Here is a 24,516-nt window from a genome sequence, read left to right on the forward strand (position 1 = left end):
TGATATCCTGGGAAAACATGATGATCTTTATGCAGCAGAAAGTGATGTTAAAAGAATTGTTAAATATCAGTTAGAATAAAAAGGATTTAGCGAAATAGCTAGAAGAGACTTTGTGAACAATTTTGATTTATTTGATGGGGAAATTTTATAATCGTAGGCAACTGTGAAATTATTACTGTTGCTTTGACTGCTTACAAGGTGATGGAACAAAAGTGACTGCAATCTCTTTGTTGCATATCAAATGTGTTTGTGTGTGTGTGTGTGTGTGTGTGTGTGTGTGTGAGAGAGAGTGTGTGTGTGTGTGTGTGTGTGTGTGTAGCTTTTTGGGTGTGGTGTGTGTCACTACCTAACCTTATTTAGCCTACTTCCCCATGAAATGTACTGCAAAGTCAGAGGCAACTACGCTATCTTCTCACACACTCAGCATCACCACCAGCAGCCGGAGTAAGTACTCTCCACTGCACAGCATTCACTTCACTCCAAAGCGATGATTAATTGTTTAATTAATTTCATGCAATGCAATGGATTTTTATTAATCTATAATAAGATACAATTTGAATGTAAAGTTAAATATTTTGAGTTTTAAATAGATTTTTAGAATTTGCACTTAACTCTCAGGGTGCAGCATGCAGTACTTCATGTGGAAAAAATTATGTATTTGGCTCAGATTTGATTTAAAACAATATGAACCTTGGGAAAAAGTGTTTTCTTTTTTTTTTTTTTTGGATTAGTTGATTTTGATTGACATCACTGAAGAGTTTAGTGGGAAAAGGAGAAAAAAATGTAACTAAAGTTTTTTGCCAATTTTAAGAAATTATTTTCCAGAATGTTTGTAAGAAACAATGTGTGTATTTCCTCCATGTGGTGATTTAAATGCCCTCTGCAGCTGCTCTCTCATCCTGTGTTAACCACAGCTAGGTGGAGTGTTGTCACACAAGGGAGACATTTAAATTATGCCTTTTAAATTGACTGAAGCACCATAATGAGGAAGCACATATTTTGAGACCAAGTTGACTTTTATTTCATTTTCACACGGATGCCGTATTGAAATTGTTCTTATTTCTTCTTCTTTTTTCTTCTCAGGTGTGTGTTGTGTGCAGGCAGAGCTCCAGTGGTTAGAGTGTGAAGATAGCCTGTTTGGTCACAGGAGTTCCACACTAATTTCCGTGCAGCTCATACCAGCTCAGTTCAGCCTGTTCCCACCAACAACCTTGATCTCGCCTCGCCCAGCCGTCACTATGAATGTCTTCACCTCCCTCACTTCCCCCTCCTCGTGCCCCCACTTGTACCACTTACCCAGTTACCCCAACAACACCACCATATCAGACAACACCACTACAGACACTGGGATCAGCCATGTGATCTTGCGGCATTACAACCACACCGGCCGCCTGCAGAACAGGACCATCTCAAACGCCCAGAGCCACATCAGTGCCGCCACGGCTGTCTTCCTGGTCTTCAGTATTTTCATCATCCTGGAGAATCTCATGGTGCTGGTGGCCGTTATCTCCCGCATCCGCCACAGCCAGCGCTGGGTCTACGTCTGCATTGCCAACATCACACTCAGTGACCTTCTCACCGGCGCTGCCTACGTGGTCAACATCTGTTTGTCTGGCAGCCAGACGTTTCGCCTCACCCCTGCTCTGTGGCTCTTCAGGGAAGGGATGCTGTTTGTGGCACTGGCAGCATCCATATTCAGTTTGTTGCTGATTGCTGTGGAGCGTTACACCGCTATGATGAAGCCACTGCCAGATAAATCAGCCAGGAAGAGCTACTACAGGATCTACGCCTTGGTGGCACTCTGCTGGGTTTTGGCACTTGTGATAGGCTTCCTCCCCTTGCTGGGCTGGAACTGTATGTGCAGCCTGGACGGATGCTCCACCCTCCTCCCTCTCTACTCCAAGACCTACATCTTTTTCTCTCTCATCATCTTCTTCCTCATCCTCCTGGCTATTGGCGTGCTGTATAGTGCCATCTACTGCCACGTGCACAAGAGTGCAAAGCTGGGCCCCCACCGCAGCCGCAAGCGCTCCTTACAACTGCTTAAAACTGTGATCACCATTGTTGGGGTTTTTATGGTCTGCTGGGGGCCCCTGTTTCTGCTGTTACTGGTGGATTTCTTCTGTGTCTCCCGCCAATGCGCACTGCTTTTCAGCGCTGACTTTTGCATCTCCCTGGCTGTCCTCAACTCTGGCGTGAACCCCATCATCTACGCCCTGGGCAGCAGTGACATGAGGAAGGCTATCGCTGAGCTGCTGTGCTGCTGCTGCGTGAGATCTGGCCTCTGTCACCCAGACACATTCACATCCAAGGACACCAGCAGCACCTCCGAGAGCAGGAGAGACAGTCTGAGGAACAGTTTTAATAAGGTCAGGAATCTGAGTGTGGCCTCCCCACCATCAACTCCTAACAAGCCTCGCAGGGCACCCAAAAAATATAGGCTGAGCTCCACCACCAGCTGCCTGTCAGTTTCAAGTGGTTAAACCACAATGTGATCCCCTCCCAGGCAAACATGACCTGTGTGCACTGATACACATCTAACCGTTTCCTCTGAGTTTTGGTTTGAATGTTCAGTGCTCCGCCAGAAGGCACTTGCACTGATGATTACATACTGTCAGAAAACCAGCTGAAAATATGAATTTATCCTTAAGTTTGCAATCATATCACAAAAAGCAGGACGTTTTTAAGCATTCATTCAGATATTCATTTCAATGCCTTTTACATTATTTCTATATTGATCTGTAGTTGTACTGTACTTTGTTTGAATTATGTATATTGCAGATTATATACAAGAACAAGTATCTACATAAGAAATATAAAAATGCAGAATGGAAAAAAATATGTATATATGTGTAATGCATTGCACTGTAACATTTTGTGTAAGCCTGATGTTTTATTGTTGACACAGACAACTGAGAAAAATATAAATAAAGTTTTTATTTTGCTTTAAATGCGAGTGCATGCTGTTTTCAGTGAGTATACTGCCTCTTCTTTCCTCTGGAGGGAGACACATTATCCAATCTTTGACTGGCCTACTGAGGATGGATCAGATGATTCAAAGTGTTTTAGATTTTCCCAGCCTGAAAACATTCATTACAGTAACCTCAGTGTGCAATATATTTCTAAATTTACCACATCTACATTTTACATGTGGCACCACATTAAAATTAATCTCTGCCAAAACAAGATCTTTGTTCACTCATCAGTTTAATGCAGGCTTTGCAAAACTCTTGTGATTGTACATGAGGGGAAATATTTTTCACTTTTAAAGGCTGATCTTCTTCTTTATACCTAACAGACTCCTTTAAAAGGCCTTTTCTAGGCTGCTCTCCCCTTCTGGCTTTTCTGACAGGATGAGTGATTTAAGTTCACTGCAGAGAAGGTGAGAGCTGGGCCTGCAGCCTCAAGGGCAAACACAGCCAGGGCTAATTGATAAATTCATTATGACAGTCTGGCAGGGTAGATAGATATGGTTTAGCAGATAGTATGCACCTGTAGTTATAGAAGCTACTGTACTTCTGCTACTGCATACTGGAGCTGACGTGATATTGTATAAAAAGCATATTCTCTAAATAAAATCCAGCAGTCAAAGTGTTGCTCTTTGGCAGTTTCACTCCTTTATTTCATGAAACAGTCACTGCAATAGATCGGTGGAAGAAGGTGCAGTCTCACAAACTGTGAAAAGTCAATACTGTGTGCCATTTAAAGGTTGAAGATTTGAAAGTTTTCACTTTCAGTATAATGTGTTACTTTATGAAGTATCTATTCTCACACTTGGGCAGTAGCCCATTTCGCACATCTCATTTTAAAGGAACTACCGTTTACATCTTAAAAAGGGCTATTTCTCTATAGCCATAAATACTCATGACATTGTTCGATCCTGGTGGAGCCTCCTGCCATGGTCCTGCTAGATTGCCATTACCAATACTGTTGTTGCTGTGCACCTGTCTGTCTGTGTCTGTCTGTCTCTCTCTCTCTCTCTCTCTCTCTCTGTCTGTCTGTCTGTCTGTCTCTCTTTCTCTCTCTCTCTCTCTCTCTCTCTCTCTCTCTCTCACCCCAACTGGTCGAGACAGACGACCACCCACCTAGAGCCGAAGGATCTGTCCTAGGTTTCTGCCTTTTAACAGGCAGTTTTTCCTTGCCCTTGTCGCCAAGTGCTTGCTCATGGTGGTACTGTTGGGTCTCTGTAATTAATGTTATAAGGAGTTTGGTCTAGACCTGCTCTATTTGAAAAGTGTCCTGAGATAACTTCTGTTATGAATTGGCGCTATACAAATAAAAATTGAATAGTGAATCAGCAATGATATTGAGAAAACACCTCCGTATTAAGCCTTTAATGTAAAAAATCTCAGCTAATTTGTTGGAGGGTGGTGGAGTTTCGATTTGACAGTGGCCTGGAAACATCAAACAACATCAAACAACCCACCAACTGTCATCAGTCTGATTCAAATGTTGCTAAATGCTGATTGGTGCTTAGGTGTGCGTGACATCACGAACTAAGCCACCACCCACTTCAAAAGAAACCTCTACTGTAAAATATTTTTTTTGAAATAACCTCTGGACTGGGCTGAAAATAGTCATATAAAACCAAAGAGGCTGATAGAGAAAATGTGTTTTTAGGCTCTTTAAGAATGAAACCAGGTATATAGCATGTGAAGAGTCTATTTTGTCCCATCAGTCTGTTTTTACTTAAGTGACTATTAAAATCCTACATGTTTTATTGCGTAAAACTTACATCCATTTAAAAACCATTGAAATAATGTGTTAACAGATTTTATTATTATTACATTATTACAAGACAGAGCAATGTACGGATAAGAGTCTGTGTGTGTGTGTGTGTGTGTGTGTGTTCATGTGTATGACCCGTGCTGACAATATAAGAGATTAAGCAAGATGGTGAAAATGTCCTTAATCCTTCTTTTCTTAGCCAGAAATTGCTGAATATTGTTCTAAAGTGTCCCAGGAGACGACGAGTGCTGAAGCCCCATTTTCTCTCCAAGCTAGACTCTGTTCCATTAGTCTCACCGGGAAGTGCTTTTTTTTGGGTTAAAAGCTCAAACATGATACTGGGATTTTCTGTCCATTGTCTAATGAGTACTTATTTACACTGCTCTAGCTAGTATACTATCATTTTCAGCGCTTTTGTCATTTTAACAAAGATAAAGCAGCTCAATATCCCGTGAGTTTTAGAATTGTGTTCAGTTCTGACAAAATCTCTTTCTTAAAAACAATCAACAAAGAAATTACTCTGCAGCGATAAAAGAGTGGAACATAAGCTAATCTGGAACATAGGTGGCACACACTGTGGTGTACTTCATGCAAGCCAGGGACAATAGAATATATTTATCAGACATTCAGATTGATCCCATTGGTGCAAACATATCAACAACTAAAATAATAAAACACAAAAAATTGGCAAGTGATCCTCAGTTTAAATACAATTCACTTGCTTATCAATAACTTTTTGGAGATGTTCCACTTTCCTGGCAGCCTGTCATGCAGGCATTCCTGTTCATGACGTGTGTGAGCTGCACGGGCTCGTCAGTGACGACTAGAAGAAGGAAATGAGGCGTTGAGGTGAGAAAGGAAGAACTTTGCTTTCATCCTTTCACCTGAAACGGCCGCCCACGCAGCGTCTGAGGTGATTGTGAAGTGTCATAACAACAGGAGAGCACATTCAACTCTACAGACAAACACACACACACACACTTATTTATTATTCATTCTGTGCATATGACAGTGAAGCGGCTTGAAACCTAGCACATATAGACTTTATTGTTAATGTAAATGCATAACCTTAAGGCCCACACATACATTCTGTAGATGCATTTGCACACACTCATAGACAAACACACCCATAAATACGCACACTCTAAATCCGGTCTCTGCAGTTGTTTATGAGGTTTCTCAGAAGTAAGGATTTCTGAGGCCGGCTCTCCTCAAAATCTTTTCCTGTTTTTAGTGGCTAGGGAAGCAAACAAGTCATTGCTGGTTGTGTGTGTATGTTTGTGTGAGTTCCCCCGCTCATGAATTCCTGCACCTTTACGGTTAAGAGTAGGGGATAAGCCTCTCTCATCCTTGGTGCTGGCACAGCTCCAGGTCCAGTGCCTGATGAAAAAGCAAAGGCAAATTCCTGGCTTTATTAGCTCTAGCTCAGAGACATTTCTTATATCATATTTGACATGTCAGGGGCTGATCACCAATCCACGCTAGTCTCTCTCTCCTTCTCCCCTTACAACAACAAGGCCTTTTCTCCGCTCTAAATGAGGTACGATGGGTTAATGATGGTAGCGTGCAGACGTGGCTATGCCCTCAATAATTACCTTGCTGGCTTTGCCTCCAGGTGTTCAGCAGACAGCTAATGATGTACTGTCTGAGGAGAGGGGAAGGCAGCGGGTGAGGCAAGGAGAAGCCACGGGGGAGAGTGTGATACGTTGCCATCAGCAGTGCAACACCTTGATGACATGTGCTGCACAAAAAATAAATGTAACATAACAGCCTGGAAAAAGAGAAACTCTCTAATCAATCATCATGGATAAGTCATGTTTTTGTTCTCCACTTGTTAAAAACTGCAATCAGTTCTTAGTGTGTTTCATATATTGAAGGGAAATTCCAGTTTTTCATATTCTGGGTCACATTTTTTGTATTTTTGGCCATCGTTCTCATCAGTAAAAATAAGATTTTACTCTCTTAATTGCTGAAATACCGAACTGACAGCTTAGAGTCTAGGTGGCATCTCTCACAGACACGCAATCAATTTAAAGGTATACTCCACCCAAAACCTCCTCAGAGTATCAAACACAACCTATGAAGTCTTGAAGGGGTTTTTTGTAGCCTCTTTCAGGGCGGATGTCAATGTGTTTTTACGGCAGTTATAAAGCGACCCAGTTTCTCGCAGGAAAAATACACATCAAAATGTCAATAGTAACTTCTCTTAAACCGCTGCAGCATAATCTACTTCTCTGTGATTCAACCACTTGCTTATATTTTTCCCAAAAGCTTGCCCCAAATATGGCTAAATGTACAAATTCTGGTTTCAATGCTCATGCAGCTCCTTTGTCTCCATATTCATGGAAAGTAAGATGGATCCAAAGTAGCTACACAGGACATTAAATCACCCATTTCTCCCAGCCTCTCATCATAAATGCCCCTCGCATCAGCTCTTGAAAGATTCTACTGAGTTTGTTTGGGGATTTACAACATGATGATGCATTCAGAAAAATGAAAGAAGTGATCACATGAGAACTAGATCCAGTGTTAGCCTACTTCCAAGCCCCAACTCAGACTGCAGGATGCATCAAAAAATAGACTAAACACGGTTTTACTAAAAGTCTGTTGGCTAAGCATCTTGGTCACTCACTGAAAAAAACAATAAGGTATTTTGTTTGGACACAAATGTTTCCAGCGTTGTGTCGATGGCTGTTTAGTCATTGTGGAAAGAGTGATCACGAACCACCTGAGTCTATTATGAGAAAACCTTGCAGCTGCAGAGATATGACTTTACTAGTGTGCACAGGCCAGTAATGGAAGGACACTCTTTGACTCTTCAATCCACACAGTAGCCAAAGAGAAGGTATGAGCATAGTGTGTATAAGCAGAGAGCTTAGACACACAGCTCACTGCACTGACAGAAAACGTATGGGCTGAGGTAGAGAAAAAAGAAAATGACAGTAATGTATTGACTCAGATAGATTATCATTCCTCTCTTGCTGACATGTTGTCACGCATACATGGAGATCACATGGGAATGGAAAGCTGTAAAAGAGAGAGCCTGTGATATCTTGTTCTGTTTTCTTCTACAGCTCACGTAAAAGTGGAGGAAAAATCAGTCAGAATCTGGTCCAGTCGGAGAAGGTTTTAACTACATGGTTGTTTTTCTTACATATAATATAATATTTGCAGTTCATTTAAACAGCTAATTATGAAATAATTCCAACTGTTTAATGGATACTATAATGGGAACATAAGTTTTTGCAAAATGACTGCACAACAATGACTTTAATGTAACAAAAATACTGGACATCTAGACTCTAGATGTCCAGTGTTTTCTAGAGAGCTTTGTTTGAGTGTGTTTAAGCGAACATGTGTGCAAAGTGCATGTGTTTATGTTTTATGTGTGCATACCTAACCATGTGTCATTGTAAGTGTGCATGAGTGTGCTCATGGATCTACAGTAAACGTGTTCCCACAGTGATATGAAGCAGACAGTGATAGCCAGGTGTCCGTTTGGTGAGGCACTCGTTATCTGGCCTTTCTCATTCACACACATGATTTCATAAACTGGCAGCATCAGGAAACTCTCTCTTTATTTAACCCGGCGGACTCGCTCCCTGAGAAAAACTCCCAGAGAAAACATCCAGCTTATTTGGCAACTTTACAGCGTCCCATTTTCACAGTCAGACATCAATAATGGCTGTGCAAATATCCAGTTTTGTGGTTACAATTATACCCAATCAATCAATGTGTTTGCCATTCCTTTGGGCAGCTGACATCACGCTCTTGCAACAGGGAGAACAAAAGACCAAGAAGGGCGTACTCACTGCATGTCCACACGAACAAACATTCAGCATACAAGAACCTTTTTCTCCTTCACGTGTCTGTTTCTATCGACTGCACCTGAGTGAGGAATCAGGTCTGAGGAAGCCGAAGAACAATGTCCTCTTCTTCTCTTGCGTTAGTGGGTCTGGATTTATTTAGTTTTTTATTCATGGTGATGCATGTCTCTACAGTTGTGCATAAACACATACTAAATATGTCTGTTATTCCCTGTACACATAGTTGGTCTCTAAATGGAAGAAACACAGTAGGAAGAGATCAGCTCAAGAGGAATGAGGAAGGATGAGAGGGCAAGAAAAATTCTGTTCAGTTGTTTCTTAATTAAAGGGGAATGCACTGCCACGTTGTCTTCGTTCTGCATTTTTTCCCTCTGCATCTTAACAGAAGAATAGCTCAGAGGAGTCTCTTCTGGAGATGCCAGTGTAGACGAGGAAGGGCACTTAAAATCTGCACCATCTCTGGACGCAGCTGTTTCCTCTTTATCAGATTCTAGATAGTGGGACAGCGGATACACAGGAGAGCAGGCCAGAAGTTATGAGGAGTAAAATGATGGAGGCAGACGTGTGTCAACACAAGTTCTCTTATCAACTGTTAATTATAAAATAAATAAATAGCGTGGTCCAACTAGATGAAAAACTGCCACAAGCACGCTAAAGTGCGTTTTCATTCCTCTTCCATTGTGAGTGTGGAAGACAATTACCAAAGACAACACAAGTTTTCTCTTGAGGGCTGGATGTCAGCCATCTGCGGTGACTTTGCTCTCAACCTTGGGAATATACTATGTGAGCATGTTTTCTCTCTTTTCTTAATCCCCTCTCTCATTCTTGCTGTGCTTTGGCTGAGCACTGTGACCACTTAACTAATTGTGTTGTGAAAGATGTTCCAAGGGTGATGATTCGGCTTCAGTTTCCAAAGGTTTCTTAAGGGACGATGAGTGTTTTCTTAAAGAGGGGTTCTGCAGAGGTGTTGGAGGCTCTCTGAGACTGAATTTAGGAACAGCTAAATGCTAACACGACAACACGCGCACAATGACAATGTTAACATGCTGATGTTTGCCCTCTTAGTTCAGTGTGTTAGCACGCTAACCTTTGCTAATTATCGGTACATACAGAGTACAGCTGAGGCTGATTTTTACATTTAGTTTTTTTTGTACAGATTTAACAAGCGAGATGTAGGAACAGGTTACTTCATGAGCTTTAGGCACCTTGTTTCCATGCATCATAGATATGAGAGTGATATCAGTCCTGTCATCTAACTTAAGCGCAAATAAGGATGTTTCTCAAAATGTTGACAGGGCTTGCAGGTGTTTAAATGTCACCATTTTTGAAAATATTCAAATAAGATTTTAGAAACCAGCTCCATACAGAGTTTCATAAAACCAGCTTTATATAGATTCTGGCTCAAGCACAAAATATGTTCAACTGTGGCCTCAACTGTGACTAAATAATGCTAATAACACTGAAACACTGGAGATATTAATGTCACAACTGTACACACTCTGTAACTACATAATAAATCATCCAACTGAATGAAACACTTTGTCTCAAAGTTTTAAACCTCCTACTGTACATATGAAATCAATAAAGTATATTCTTATTCACTGTCAGTCGGACTATAAATCCTACATGACCTCACACATTTGGACCTCGCATTTCAAAGACCTGTCATTCTTCTTCTCTCATCGCCGAGATTATTCTTGAGAGGGTTTGGACTCGATCTTGGGACTTGCAGGTTTGGAGGTCCCGTACTGCAGCAGCGGCCCCACCGCTGGCCTTGGTTTTTTCCATGAGGCCTGAGGAATGGAAGGAGCTGAAGCTTTGTAGAACAGATGTTCCCGCTCAGCTCTAAACCAAATTACGCAGCCAAGCTCACGGCCATGGGCCAGAACCGCACGGATGCTGATTGAATGGCGGAGGGGGCGACTGAAGCAGATCAGGCTCAATAAAGCAGCCACATCATGAAATCTGGTCAGCCTTTGAGGCCAGAAGATAAAAGGGATATTGACATTGCTATGGAGACTAAAAGGAGAGCTGGAGGCTTTGGTCTGGGTACCCGTCTCTGGCTGTGTGGATGTGTGTGTCTGTTTTCATGAGTGCTCAAGAATATGTAGTGTCATTCTTTTGATTTTGATGTATGAAACAAGCAGTCTGAAACTGGGTGTAACAAGTGTGACTCAAATAGAAAGTTGAACCTGACCTTTTGCTGGAAACACTGACAATAAGCAATGCACTGGATTTTAGAAACACTGAGATCAATGAGTCAAAGTTATCTCCCACAGAAAGGTTTGACCAGACAGAATACTGTGAATAGTGTCTCTTTTATTATTTGGATTTAAATAACTAGCTGTCAGGAATGTCTGTAAATCTTATTTCCTGAATATAAAGGTCTATGAACCGTGAATCACCAAAATGTCAGCATTTCATGAACTAAAAAGTATTTTTAGCATTTTTCAGACAATCCAACGGATTTCATTGGTTTATTTCACCAAATTCACAAGAATTTGAATTTCTTCTCAACCCATAAAAAAAATTTTAATCATTTAAAAGGCACTGCATCAATTTTACAAAGTCTGTTTTCAGGTCTGAAGGAACTGAAAGTGAAAAAAGTTCTATAAAGCCTTTTGTGGCAAAGTCTAAAACATCGCCTTAAGTGGTATCACTTGAGTCAGCATCAGTTGTGGCTGAAGACTACGTCAGTTTCAAAATGAAACAAACCTGTAGGTGTGGATTCACGCAGAAAGGAAGTTTACTCCACCGCTTGTTTCCTGAAGCATCAGGGTCAAAGCTAACAAAACCCCATCATTAATCACATTATTTTTTATTTATTTTCATTTACACCTTCCGGAATGTCCCACCTCTTTGACTACCTCTTTATTTTGTCTCCTTTGTTCTTTCCTGCTGCAACACGTTTCCCTTCTAGGGATGAATGATATTATCGTGAATGAAAAACAATGCTAGAATACTTTCTCAGGTTCATTTGAACTTTATTACATTACAATGTGGCTGAATTTGTAATGAAATGAAACACAGTTTGCACCTGTAACATAAAAACAAATCATACTTCAAATGGTTAAAAGTAGTTAGGAAATCACTGACATTTATAATAATGCACTTCATGCACTGGTGTCTTCCACATTCAGTTAGAATAAACGCTTACGCAAATCATAGCTAACCTATCTGTGGTAGCACTTGGCTGAAACAATGCCCTGAAGTCAATATCACATCACTGACACGATAAAAACACAGATTTCCTAATAACCTTTCTTCGGGTAATCTTCTCAAGGTCCGAGTGGAACATTTAAATTCGCAAAAATCAGAGAAACAGAAATATAATTGTACGTTGCCAACCAGGATCAGTAGAGTTTCTGGGTAAGAGCATATTCATCATGCTTGCTAATGAGCTTCCATTTTCCTGTGGGTATGAAATCTTCAAGATGAAGCACTTTTTTTTGTTGGCTGCGAGTTAAATGGCGAGCGGGGAAGAAGCAGCATTGCACACATTCCCAATCACTGATAATGGGGATTGCTGGGTGACATCAATTATATATGCATAGCAGACATTTCACTGTGATTACCTGACAATGAACTCCAGTCTCAGTCTGGCCTTTGACAGCACAGAAAGACCGAAAAAAGAGAAAGAGAGAGAGAGACATAGGCAAAGAGTGAGAGACGTGTTTGCAGGAACAATGCTGAAATAAACATGAAGGCTGAGCAGAACAACAAGATCGACTGCATCAGTATGTAACAATATTCACACAACAGCTCAGGATGCCAGGGCCTACCTATCAAGCAAAAAATGGTAAATCTGCTTATGAAACATTCATATTTTAGCAAAGAAAGGGACAGTCATCTTACTGGAGCTGCACTGCCTTGCATACAGTTCAGGGTTCAGTGCCATCGTCTGACAGGTTGGAGGGCTCGGGTTTGATTTTCATCAGGGCCAATGACTCGACGCTAATGCCCTACACCACTCTGTGGTGGGTGTGGTCAACTAAACAAGAGAGCGCTGCAAAATGTTGAAGCTGGGCCGCCTTGCTGCATGTTCAGTGGAAGATGATGAGGTAACGCGGGACATAGATGCTGCTAGTTAGTGGGCTCCACTCCTGTTCCTGCTGAACTGAGCCAGTTTTCAGGTAAAACACTGATACCAGTTCAGTAGGCACGGGAGGGCACAGCCCTCGTTCTGTTTGACAACACAAATGCAGAAGGATTTTTTTTTAAAATCCCAACAAAAAGTGTAATATGACATGCAACATGCAGTGTATTTACTGTTAGCTAAGCCCAGCAGCTGCTACGCCTGTCAAGCTTTCTGTGCTTGTATGGCACGCATACTGTTTACAGCGATAACAGTGGCAGAATTACAGCTCAAAAGTCTTAATAATTTGTCAGACAATAGTACAGAAATTAACACAGTAAGATATATTGTGCTAAAAAACTGAGGTCAGGCAGACAGTCAGCATCCTCAGCAGTTGGTGATCAATAAAATAGGCAGAAAAACAGACAAAGAGAAGTGGGATTGATCTCATAATGCTAGCTTAGTTAGTCCTAATATTTTAATAAAATATTTAATTATTCTGCTTTAACATTGGCGGTTTAGCATACAAATGTGTTAGTAGTTTCAACCACCATAATTTTATTTATAATATCACAAGAGAAAAGGGTTTTATGGTGAGGACTAAGAGGACGAACCAATGCGTCTGTAATGTAATGCTAACATTAATTTGGGTTGCTGGAGTGTAACTAATCTAATAAAGAGCGGGACAGAGCGGCTAATGTTAGCTTACACACAGTGAAGAAATAATACACAGCTAGTTCTGAACAGGAGGGTTTTTTTTAAATAACTTGTGACTCCAAAGACTAATGCTGTTAATAATACACTCCTTCGCCTAATGCTGTAGCTATGAGCATGTAGTGTGCATTATACACACAGTATAATCTATTTCATACACTTTGTTTTACTAGTTGCTTAGCTATGAGGAGCGGTTTATCAGACTCCAACACAGTCCAGGCTGCTGTGTGGCACCAAAACGCTGGCACACTAGTCCTGAGCAAACTCAGTTGGACATGAACTGGGCATGCCCAGACGGGTCTGACATTTAGAACCACATTCCTAAAATCGCAATACAACCTGTGGCATTTTTAAGTCCACATTAAACCTGGGTCAAACTGTCTCACTGAAGCGCTTTTAAATATATTTGGTATGCATGATGGTTCTTGCCAGATAGACAAGGTAAGATAAGGCAGTTATTGCTTCAGGCAAGCACAATTTAAAAAACGGTGCAGATTGTCTCATGCCTGGACTGGCCATTGCACAACCAAGACCTGCATTTAGTCCATGGCAACACACTTAACCCGACGTAGTTCCTACGTGGGACCTTTAGCCTTTTCTGTCTTCCCACCTCTCTCCCTCTCCACCTAATCTCTCGTCACTCTCCTCCTCCCTCCTCCCTTCTTCATATCCGAGATCATCAAGTTCTTTCCATTCACCGGAACAAATCCCCTCCGTCGAATCAACTATTTCACCTCAGGCACTGAACTTAGCCACTGTGAACAACACATAGCAGGGATCAATGCTCACCAATTAGCTAAGCTCTGTGCCTTTAGCAAGTGGGTGGCTGGCTTTCGAGGGAACAGAGACTCACGCAGACCTTTACGTGACTGCTCAGTGGTAAAGTGTGCCGGCTTTCAAAGCCAAGCAATGCTTATGATGTAGAGGTTTGCTTCGCCTTCAACCGGGCTCATTCGTATTGTGTTTCAGAGTATTCTGCCAATAGAGGATCAAAATCGCTACTTGTTTATAAATCTAAGATCCAAGAGCCGAAACGTGATCTGCCTCAAAAAAATGCATTCTATCTTCTATCTTTACATCGACTTCCTGGCTGATTTGAAAGGGGAGAGCAGTGAAGACAGCTGAACTGCAGCCTTAAATGCATTTAGACAGTATTTAAAAGAGACGTGTACTTTTTTACTGTGTGAGAAACCACAAGTTGACTTCTTCAAGTCCATTGAGAGAGTTGATCACAATATCTGTCTAACCTCTCCAATATTTATTCCTTTGACTCCATAGCAACATCCAGTGTCAGATCATAACTGAACAAACAGAACGGCCAAGAACAAAAGAATCCCAGTGTGGAAATATAACGCGGTCACCTGCTGAGCTGTGAAAGAGTGGAAATCCCTGGCAATGTGATTTTTGTTTCTCTTTGTGCATCAAATCACGGTGCCAGGAACCCTCCCCACCACAGCCGAGGGCAGAGGCTGGATCCACCCTGAAACCTCTGTGCCCTTTCCTGCCCTCTGTATCTTCTCCAACATCCTCCTGCGCTCCAGATGTCTTCGTCCACAGCAGCTGTGGAGCACCTGTGACCTGAAACAAAGAGGAAAAGAGAGATGTAGGGTACATTACTCATCAGAGTCTAAGCAAAACCTTTACTTTAGACCTTGAACTTGATGTGATGATAATCTACGACGCACTTTGCACCACTCCTGTAACCCTGGGATGAAAGATGATACAGCTTATCTGTACAAAAGAAATATTAAATTTGTGGGACGTGAAGAATGATTCTGCAGACTTTCTCTGTTGCACAGATCAGCAGGATGCAGCAGATGTGGAGTCTAGTTGGAACATGCAGAGCCAGCTACCTAGTCAGTTTGTTTAAAGCAGCTCAGGAGCAAAAAGAAAACAGGGCTTGTTTGAAATGGCGAGGGCAACGCAAACTGCCTGGCTATCAATACTCCCATTATAAAATGTCACCCGAGGAGAAAAGGCACCATTAGCGGATCTGTGTCTTGATTTAGCAAATAATAAGCAAACTATGACAAATGTACATGGTTCTGTTGTGGTTTTGGTTCCCATTAAACAAGGGGGATTCAGGTCAGAGCATTCAGTGTGATTTGTTTTCCCATTGTAGATGGCATGACGTTGCTGGGTGGGTCCACAAGGGGAGACATAGAAAAACAAACTCAAGCTCTTTTTACAACTTCCGTCTTGAAAAATTGGAACGTCACCGTGTATTATTATCTTTTGTTGTTGTTGTTTATGCTGTTTTGCAGGGGAAAATTCCCGGCCCACCCTGGTGGGGAAAGAATAATGACAGGATTGTTGAGCGGTGAGGAGGAGGTTAGGGCTGAGTCTCAACAGTCTCTCTTTGATCACTTCATCACTTGATCTTTTCATACATTGTACAGCATCTCCTCACACTTGCATTAGGAGTCAAAGTGACTGAAGAACCACATCTGGAGTTTTTCTATTACAAGAGGGAAATCCAGATCAGGTTGGGGTTCTTTTTTGGAATAACAGGATGTATTCAAACCTATTAAAATAGCTAAGTATTAAAATATGTTCTCATGCTACTTATAACTGTTTTCTTTTCTGTTTGAACTCTCTGGTTAACTACTCAAAGCCAAGAAATACAGCAGGCTAGCACATAACCCCCTATAAAACAGTGAATTGTAATTTTTACACTTTTTTTATGCAAATGATGATAGTCGGATTTTGTTGCCTTTGGACAAAGCCAGGCAAGCTTTTTCACATGTTTCCAGTCTTTGTGCTAAGCTAAGAGACAAACATGAAATTGGTATTGGTCTTCTCATCACTCTGCCGCGAAGCAAATGTATGTGTATTTCAATAAAATGAACTAATTGTGCTTTTTTTGGTCTAATTTTATTATAGCGCCGATGATTAACAGATGACAGTGAGATCTAATTCCCCTCTAAAGCATCATTCAATAGTGTTTTGAAAGGCAATTTTTTTTTTGGATAGCAAATGCATGACATAGTTCAGTCCAATTTTCATGAGAGGATGGAGTAAGGAATACTTGACTCAAAACACATAATTATGTAGTTGTCTCACCCGTCTGCGGGCCAGAATTAATTGCAAAATCTGCACCTCTTCTGTGTCTGATGTGAATTTCATAATGATCCCTATTCCCTGAAGTCAAGCAGAAGAATTTAAGGGACAATGTGCAACTTCTAGTGCTCCATTTTTGGGTGAGAATATGCAAGAGTAGTCTTACATGTCAGCATGCCGCTTAAAAAAAAACTGGGAGGCATAGATTAAGATTATTATACCTACTTCTCCAGGCACTACTACACCACTGGATTTAAGAGATTTGTCTGTAATCAATGCTGCAGTACAGATCCCATCTGAAAGCACTATCATCAGTGCATTTTGAAATCTTACAAATAATTATAATAATTACAAAGAAAATTCACAAGACCTGTCTTTAGAAGTCAAAGCTCTACTCTTGTCTACACTTGCAACATTACGATGTTCACTGACAGCCTCTCAATGGCATCTGTGCATCATTTTTATAAAGGAACTGGGTGCCTGGTGTTTATGTGCAGAGCCACAGTACATGTTGTACAACCTAACAAAGGCGTGAAGAATCCTTCCAGACAGAGAAATATGTCTGTCCTGTCAACCAGCGTTAACAGTCCACCCCTCCCTGCACAGGAATCATGAATAAATATGTTTGTCTAGGTTGTGAGATGTGAAGTTGTGCTTCACTGAACAGTTGTAGGAAAGTGGAATGAGGGACTGCCTGAATGTGTGTCCACATTGGTGTGTGTGTGTGTTGTTCGGTTGCATGCTTGAGTTGGAGTGTAAAAGAAAAGAACAAAATGGTGACAGTGTGAGGGAATCAAAGGGAGTGGTCATGCCCTGTGAGTCAGTGTTTGTTTGCTGGGTGTGTGAGCTCGATATGGGAAATAATTGATTGGTGAGATTATTGTCAGGTTTGAATCAATGGCGTGATGATGTGACATGTTTTTGGCGAGCAGGGTGAATTGCAAGGTGGTATACAGAGGTAATGAAACACACCTACAGTAAATTCAGACTGCAACAAGTAATTATTTTGACCATCAAGTAATCTTTAGATTATATTTTCAATGAATTGATTTATTGTTTGGCTTATAAAACTTTAATTAAAAAAGAAATACATGCCAATTATAATTCCACAGAGCCAAACATTGAGTATTCAAATGTATTGAGTTATTTATTTTATTATCAAATACGACAAAGAACCAGCAAATCCTCCTATTTGAGATGCTGGAAGAAGCAAATGTTTGGCATTTTTGCTTTAATCGGTTATGAAAATAGTTGCAGATTAATTGAATTAATGTCAATAAACAAATTGTTTCAGCTCTAAAATAATCCACTGCAGAATGAGAAATAAAAAAATGTATCAGGACAAGACTGATATTCCTCAGTGTTTAGTTTGGCATGATTTCCATATGTCCATGGCAACAAAACATGACCCTCACGGTGATTTGTTTGTGGTTTGTGAAAGTGTAATGTCATTCCTACAGTTTGTGTGTGAGTCCAAATAAACATAATTTACAGCCTGATGGAACTTATTATTGTACACGAGGCTGAAGGTGTGAACAAGTCACCACATTTAGAAAGTGCAACGTTTGCACTCTCAGCCGAACAAAATGACCTCATTCACACAGCCTGGAGGAACTGCTTGTTGGGCAAAAGGCCGAAGGAGAGTGGAAATAATACCGAGCTCAAGTGGCATTCGGTAACCTAAAAACCGAGAGGCCGCCTGTTCAACATCTCAGAATTAACAGTAACATGAACATGAACACATTAATATCCCAAAATATCAAACTTTTTGTGTTGCAATGGCCGTCTCTTCATACGTTTTCTTTCAAAGGTGCCAAAGCCACACCATTTGCTGTAAAGAATTTTCTCATATAATTCTGCTCTTGGCATTTGGCAGCGTGTTTACACAGGAGATGTTGTGATATATGTGGTGGTGACCGCGGGCTCAGAGTCACATCTGAACACAGCCGTGCAGCGCTGACGTCACCCTGCATCTCACACATCGGTGCCACTGTGATTTGTCACACTGCTCTCACAAAACACAGACTAAGTGTTGAGAGGGAGAGGGAGAAACAAGACACGGGGAGAAATGTAAGTATGTGAAAATGTGTGTGTATGAGAAAGAGAGCAATAATTGCATTAGAAAAGCCTTGGTTTATGGCTGCCATATTGTCTAGTCTGTAAAGTGTGCAAAGCTCTTAAAATAAGAAATATGAAGCTGTTTTAGAGACAGAGGGAGCGGCTTCGAACTGTCAAACCTTTCAAGCAGACTCTAAAGGCGTTAGTGTGTAATAAAGTGCTCATAGGATCATCAACAGTGCCTGAAATACCCTCCCCTCGCCTGTCTTTTCCCAAAACTGACCATCCAACATTCACTTCAGTCGCTTGACAGGTATGTCATTCTTAGACAATCACTTTTTGTTTGGAAGTATATCCTCGCCTTAAAGGGGTCAGTGATTCTGGTGAAAGAGAGTTGATTGTTGAGTCTCATTCCCAGGTTGTCAAATACGAGACCAAACCAGTATGTCGAATGCCCCACCTCACCTTTCCAGGGGTTGGTATGGTTCAAACTATCGTAAGTACTTGTCAGATTGTCAAACAGCATCTAAAAACCCACTCCTGCCATAATTGTCTGATGTCTCTGGGGCTGCAGTCGATAATTTCTGCAACTATCCGCCACGACAATCCAACAAGCGCTCCCACACTGGTGGACTGCCGCCCCATGCCCCCATACTGTGAGAAAAAAATGCCCTCTTGGATGCTCCTGTGGTAGATAAAACATGACAAAGTGCTCTCTAGGGTTCTGATCATAACCCTGACTAAGCTGTTTCACTATAAATGCATGACAGGCTTCTGCATGCTGCCCCTCAGACAACAGCCACTCCACTCCCATACAGTGAGTGTTGAGGTGCAGAGGTGAGAAAGCAGGCAGGAGTCTCTAATTGTGTGAATTTTAGAAGTGGCGCGATTGCATCTAAAGTTAGTGGAAAGACATGAGTGGGTGCGATTTTTGCCTCTGGACGCAAAGACACAACCGTGTGAGTTGAAAATGTTTCAACTTGAGCCCAGGGGGCTGAATGAATCTGCTTCAGAATGATGGAGGAAAAATGTGAGTGACTGGATGGAAATAACAGAAAGAAGTGGCGTTACAGCTGGTGCATTCGTTGCTAGCTAGCTATTCTATTCTACACACAACTTCTGTCACATTTGTACAAATGACACCATGCGTGACGAGACAAGACTGAAAGTTTGCGCTTAAACAATTATGACAACTATAAACACATTTGCTATCAGATGTGAACACAGACACATCATATGAACCCGTTTGCTTCAAGAAAATCCTCTGATCAAAAAGAAATAGCGGATGTATTCTATATTCGTGTTTCAGACACAGGGAATTGATCAGAGAGATAAAACACGAGACCCCTGTCTCAACCAATCACACCTCTGTAGTAACAAAAGAGCCCATGAGCATTAAAAAGTCATTACCAGTGCTTGTTGGGGCCGAGCTTCATTATTTAGCTCACTCAGTCCTGATAAACCAGCCGTCACGTGACTGATGAAGGGAGCAGGCATCAAGCAGCAGCTTTTTCTCATGTCCCATTAACAATAATCCACTTTGCATAGCGTTAATGCAATTTGGTGGGGATGTAATTTCATGCCGAATCAATCATTACCAACCTTTTCTTAGACATATGAGACTAAACAGATTTTATTCAAAAAGTACTTCATGCTTAATCATTTGAATGTTATCCTTATAGAGGCACTGACTCCCCCCTTATAGGAACAATGGCGAAGTGAAAAAATGATCCGGCCCTCTGCACTGACAGGAACATGATCCATTATAATGCAAGAGGGGAAATGGCACAGCTGCATTAAAGCCTGGCATAGGCTATCTCTGAATCTGATAGTAGTAGCTATCGCAGCTATTAGCTAATAGCTATGGCTGGGCTGATAACATTTTGACTAGAAGGGAAAGACTCTCAGAGGGAACCTGAGAATAGAGGGAGGTGTAGTACGGAGAGAGAAAAGAAAAGAGAGAGTGACGCACAAAAGATGGCAAAAGTATGAAAAGATGGAAGAGATTATACACAGGCAGTATATGTGAGTGAAAGTATGCTCAAGTGACGTAGCAGTGGATGAAATAAACTCAGACACAACAACATCAGACTGCTGGGTTCATCTGAGGACGTACCAGCACTGCTATTAGCAGAACGAACTCTAATAAAGTCTCATACCAGACTCAACTAAACCAACCGCTTTTTTTAAATTTGTGGCACACCCTGAACACAGCGTTCTCGCAGTTTCAGACACCACCTATAAGAACAAAAGCTCACTAGGAGTCCTTTTCTTCTTGTCCTTATTTGATCTGCATTATTCCAAAACTTGTCAGATAAAAGTTTTTTTTTAAAATAAAAATGCACAAACAGCAGGTGAAAGGTGCAGCAGAATCTGGTGATACGTCTTATTTAATTCCGACCAAGGTAAGGAGGGGGAGTGAAGGAGGGTTTGGGAGGGATTCCTGCCTGACTATTGAGACGCATCCGTCTGCATGGCGTGTGAGAAGGCCAAGAGGAGTTGGCGTGTTCGGATTGTGACCTCTGTAACCAGCAGGCTCCCTCCCACTCCAAGCATGCAATCTCTCCACAAACTGAGGCCTGTTTTTCCACCACACATGGCTTCAATTGGAGGCTACTGCTGCTGCTGCTGCTGCTGCTGTGTCTGCAGCTCCGCAAAAAAACCAAAAAAAACAGTCAGGCATAGCTCGACAAACCCAATTATGAAATCAGTGACTGGCAAACAAATCGAGCTGGCAGTGTCCTTTAGTCGTGAATATTTCTGTAGCATATTTGCAGAAGAAGAGATGGCTATATACCTTTCTCTTGATTTCTTGAAAAGTCTTTGTCTCTTTCTCTGTGTGTGTGTGTGTGTGCGTGTGTGTGTGTGTTTATATGTATGTTTGTGTGTGAACAGGCCTGTATTTAAAGACTTGCTCCAGCGCCAACAAGGCAAGCTGTTTACTACTTGGTTGGTCGTAAAAAGTAAATATGCATCAGTCGGGGCCTATCAAAGGCTCCTTCATTTGGTTCCTGGCTAAGATAGCTTTGGATGTGTGCTGTAATTGCCTCGGCTCAGACAGAAATTCTCTGTGGTAGACGCATGGCCGGGCTGAAAGAGCTGAGGGAAACCATGCTGTCCTGCGCACTTTAACACTCTGCAGTTGATCTGAGAGGAACCAGTGAACACACAAAGTGCAGGGAAACCATGAGAGAGGAGAAGGCCATGTGGCTGCACACAGGACACCAACACACACACACACACACACACACACACACACAGAGACACACAACAAACTACTGTAGACTCACACAGGTGCACCTCTTGCTGGAGAACACAGACCACATGTGCTCACACACACATACATTCTTATCGATGACAGTGAAATTAGCTGCCGAACCCAAATAACAAACATCTGTTCATTGTTCTCAAGACAACGCCCATGTCAACATCTGCCGCAGAAACTGAGTACGCAGTGTTTGGCCTATTCCAAAGTAGAGTTTAGATTTAAAACTGAATTATATGATATTTGACCCCTAGGGGGCAGAATGACTTCCGAAAAAGCTTAATGCAGCATTTATATAATGTCAATTATTTGCTATAGCAAATAATTAACTTCTTAAACATTTGGCAGATACAGAGCAACATGGCCATCCCATTCGAGTCTTATTTCTGCTCACCTGACAATTGTGAGTCCATTACTCATCAGTTCCACCAGGAAGTTGCGATATTGTGATCGCATCGCAACAATCTACATTCACCCAATCCCTGTGACTTCTGCATGACTTTGCAATTTAGTCCAATCACTGCAACATCTGACTTTCTTTTTTTTTGACCAATCATAACAGTTACTCGCAGATAACGTTGATCCATACATCACCAAACTACTGATTTTATTTTCACTGGAAGAATTTGTTAACAATTTTTGCAGTTTCATTTTACAAAAAGACTAAAACCATTGCAACACGCATTGCAATTTTTTTTTTTTTTTTTTAAACTGCCGTGAAATCAGTCTGAGAAGTCCTGGAGGGACTGATTCATTTGCTGCGTTCATTGTGTGCATGTTAGCTTTGGTTTGGTTGACCAACTCCTGCAAAAGAATTATCTGGCTCGTTATCGAGATAAATCAGCCAGTCTTTTACTTCAGCTCATGCCATTTTCCATTCGCATTGTGGTATACACTAGTCTGAGCTGGCTCGGTGTAAATTACTGCTAAGTTTTTTATCAGAGGGTTTTATTGAGACTCATTCATATAGTTTATGTGCAGACAGGGGAAACAGAAAAATGAGCATAAACCAGCAAAAAAAAAAAAAAAAAAAAGCTTAAAGATGCATATAGTTTGTTCATATTAATATCAAAATATCACTAAATGCCGTATATAATCCTTTACTATTACAGTAACATCATCTTCTCACTTATACTGCTGCATTTGATACAAACACTGTACATCCAGAAGTATAGAACTGGCGTGAAAGCATTGGCTTTGCCCTTGTGTCACATGTCTCTAGCACATGGGAACAAGTCCAGTGATTTAGCAGACCCAGATAAAGCCTTGGAGCATACTCAAATATTTGAACTATTTGTCTAAAAATGTTCTGTGCACTTGACTTTAGGGTTAGTTTATCACATCAAACTCCTTTTCCAAACAGTGTTGAGATTATGGAGTTCTACAAAAACCCCCCACAGTCATGAGTTTGCTGGGAAAAAGTGCTGGTACAGCAGCCTAAAGTCATGCAGGTGTGTGTGTGTGTGTGTGTGTGTGTGTGTGTGTGTGTGTGTGTGTGTGTGTGTGTGTGTGAAATATTATCTGTTTTCCTTTTCACAGAGATCAAAATCAAATACAGGTTCATTCAACTTTCATAAGGTTTTTATCGATTTTGGCATAACTAAATCCACTATGTTACGCTGTAAAGTAGCCTTGAGTAGATAAAGATTTTATTTTTCATTCGACCCTCATAAACAAGATTAAACCGCCCATGTTGAAATATCTTTCGGTGAGCCAGTGATGGCTGTAAGACCAACTACTTGTTTGTCGTACAAACAGATGTGCTGTCTTCCCAAGTACCATCACCAAAAGATCAAAGCTAGCCAATGACAACTGCATAAACTCTATAACATCAGACCCAAGCTTTGATCGTATCTGTAGTCTAACGTTGTCTTTGAGACTTTGAGCTGCCAAAGGAAAAAAAGGGAGAGGCACACAACTGAGCAAAACTAAAAGAAATGAGAAATTGGACATAGAACGCTAAACCCACATAAGGAAAACAGTAAAAGGGAAAAAAAATGTGTTTGGAAAAGCATGTGAGAAAGAGAGAGGGGTGTTTGCCACTCACCATGCCCACAGGTCCGTTTTTTTGCTACTCGGTAAGTCTGAGTCACCTCAGAGTTCAGATGAGGATATGCACAAAGTGGAAGAGTTGACCCTATGGGGAAGACCCCGCTGACCAATTTACTGGCTGACTAACTAAACATCTGACTGGCTAATGACTGACTAGACAACTGCATGGCTGCCTGACTGACAGCCTGACTGTGCCAACTGTGCCATTCTAGATCCAAGAATCAGTCGGCAGTGCAATCCTCAGAGCCCAGGTCTCCCGCTGAGGTCTTGCTGCCATAGCTGTCCTGTCTCGTCATGTCCTGCTCTGTCCAGGGCCGCTTCCCAGAGCTCGACAGCCCAGTGAGAGGCAGAGAGAGAGGGGGTAAAATGAAGATCGGTCCCCCTTGTTCCCACAGTCTGCCAGGAGGGGAGGAGAGGAGTGGAGGCTGCTCTGTTCCCATAGAGGTCAGATGTGGAGTTAACACACCCAGACAGCAGGCTGGTAACTGCCGCCTGCCCTGCTACCGGAGTTGTCTCCCCCTCTCTCCCTCTGTCTCCTCCCTGCAAACCTGATAAATCACTCTGGAGACACAGCAGAGGACCAACCCACTCAGCCACTCACACACAGCCATGAGTAACAGTAGAGACAGAGAGAGACTTTCAACCAGTTGTCCCCAGAGATCCACTGTCCATATGAGAGTCTGGAGGCAGAGCTGCCAGTTCTCCTTCTACCCTCCCTCCTCCCTCCTTTCTATCCC

The 24,516-nt window shown here is 41.7% G+C and overlaps 1 protein-coding gene and 1 long non-coding RNA gene across 2 annotated transcripts; one reads left to right on the forward strand and one right to left on the reverse strand.

Moving 5' to 3' along the window:
* The first annotated feature begins 288 nt into the window (after window positions 1-288).
* s1pr4 (sphingosine-1-phosphate receptor 4) lies at window positions 289-2,951 on the forward strand. The gene is made up of 2 exons (XM_051376644.1): window positions 289-444; window positions 1,084-2,951. The coding sequence occupies exons 1-2, from the start codon at window positions 372-374 to the stop codon at window positions 2,481-2,483; spliced, it is 1,473 nt and encodes a 490-aa protein (XP_051232604.1). The 5' UTR covers window positions 289-371; the 3' UTR covers window positions 2,484-2,951.
* An 8,567-nt stretch (window positions 2,952-11,518) lies between these two features.
* LOC127350236 (uncharacterized) lies at window positions 11,519-24,503 on the reverse strand. Its single transcript, XR_007880538.1, has 2 exons — window positions 23,775-24,503; window positions 11,519-14,922 (listed from the first exon to the last, which is right to left on the reverse strand). It is a non-coding gene; the product is annotated as an uncharacterized LOC127350236 (long non-coding RNA).
* Window positions 24,504-24,516: the final 13 nt, after the last annotated feature.

This window comes from Dicentrarchus labrax, unplaced genomic scaffold (genome assembly GCF_905237075.1).
Source record: "Dicentrarchus labrax unplaced genomic scaffold, dlabrax2021, whole genome shotgun sequence".
Taxonomy (NCBI): Eukaryota; Metazoa; Chordata; class Actinopteri; family Moronidae; genus Dicentrarchus; species Dicentrarchus labrax.

What these genes read in the sequence shown, in the direction of transcription:
- s1pr4 (XM_051376644.1), top strand. Translation starts at nt 372, where the DNA reads ATGAAATGTACTGCAAAGTCAGAGGCAACTACGCTATCTTCTCACACA. An exon ending in CATCACCACCAGCAGCCGGA is followed by an intron (nt 445 to 1,083) that starts GTAAGTACTCTC and finishes TTTTCTTCTCAG; the next exon opens with GTGTGTGTTGTGTGCAGGCA.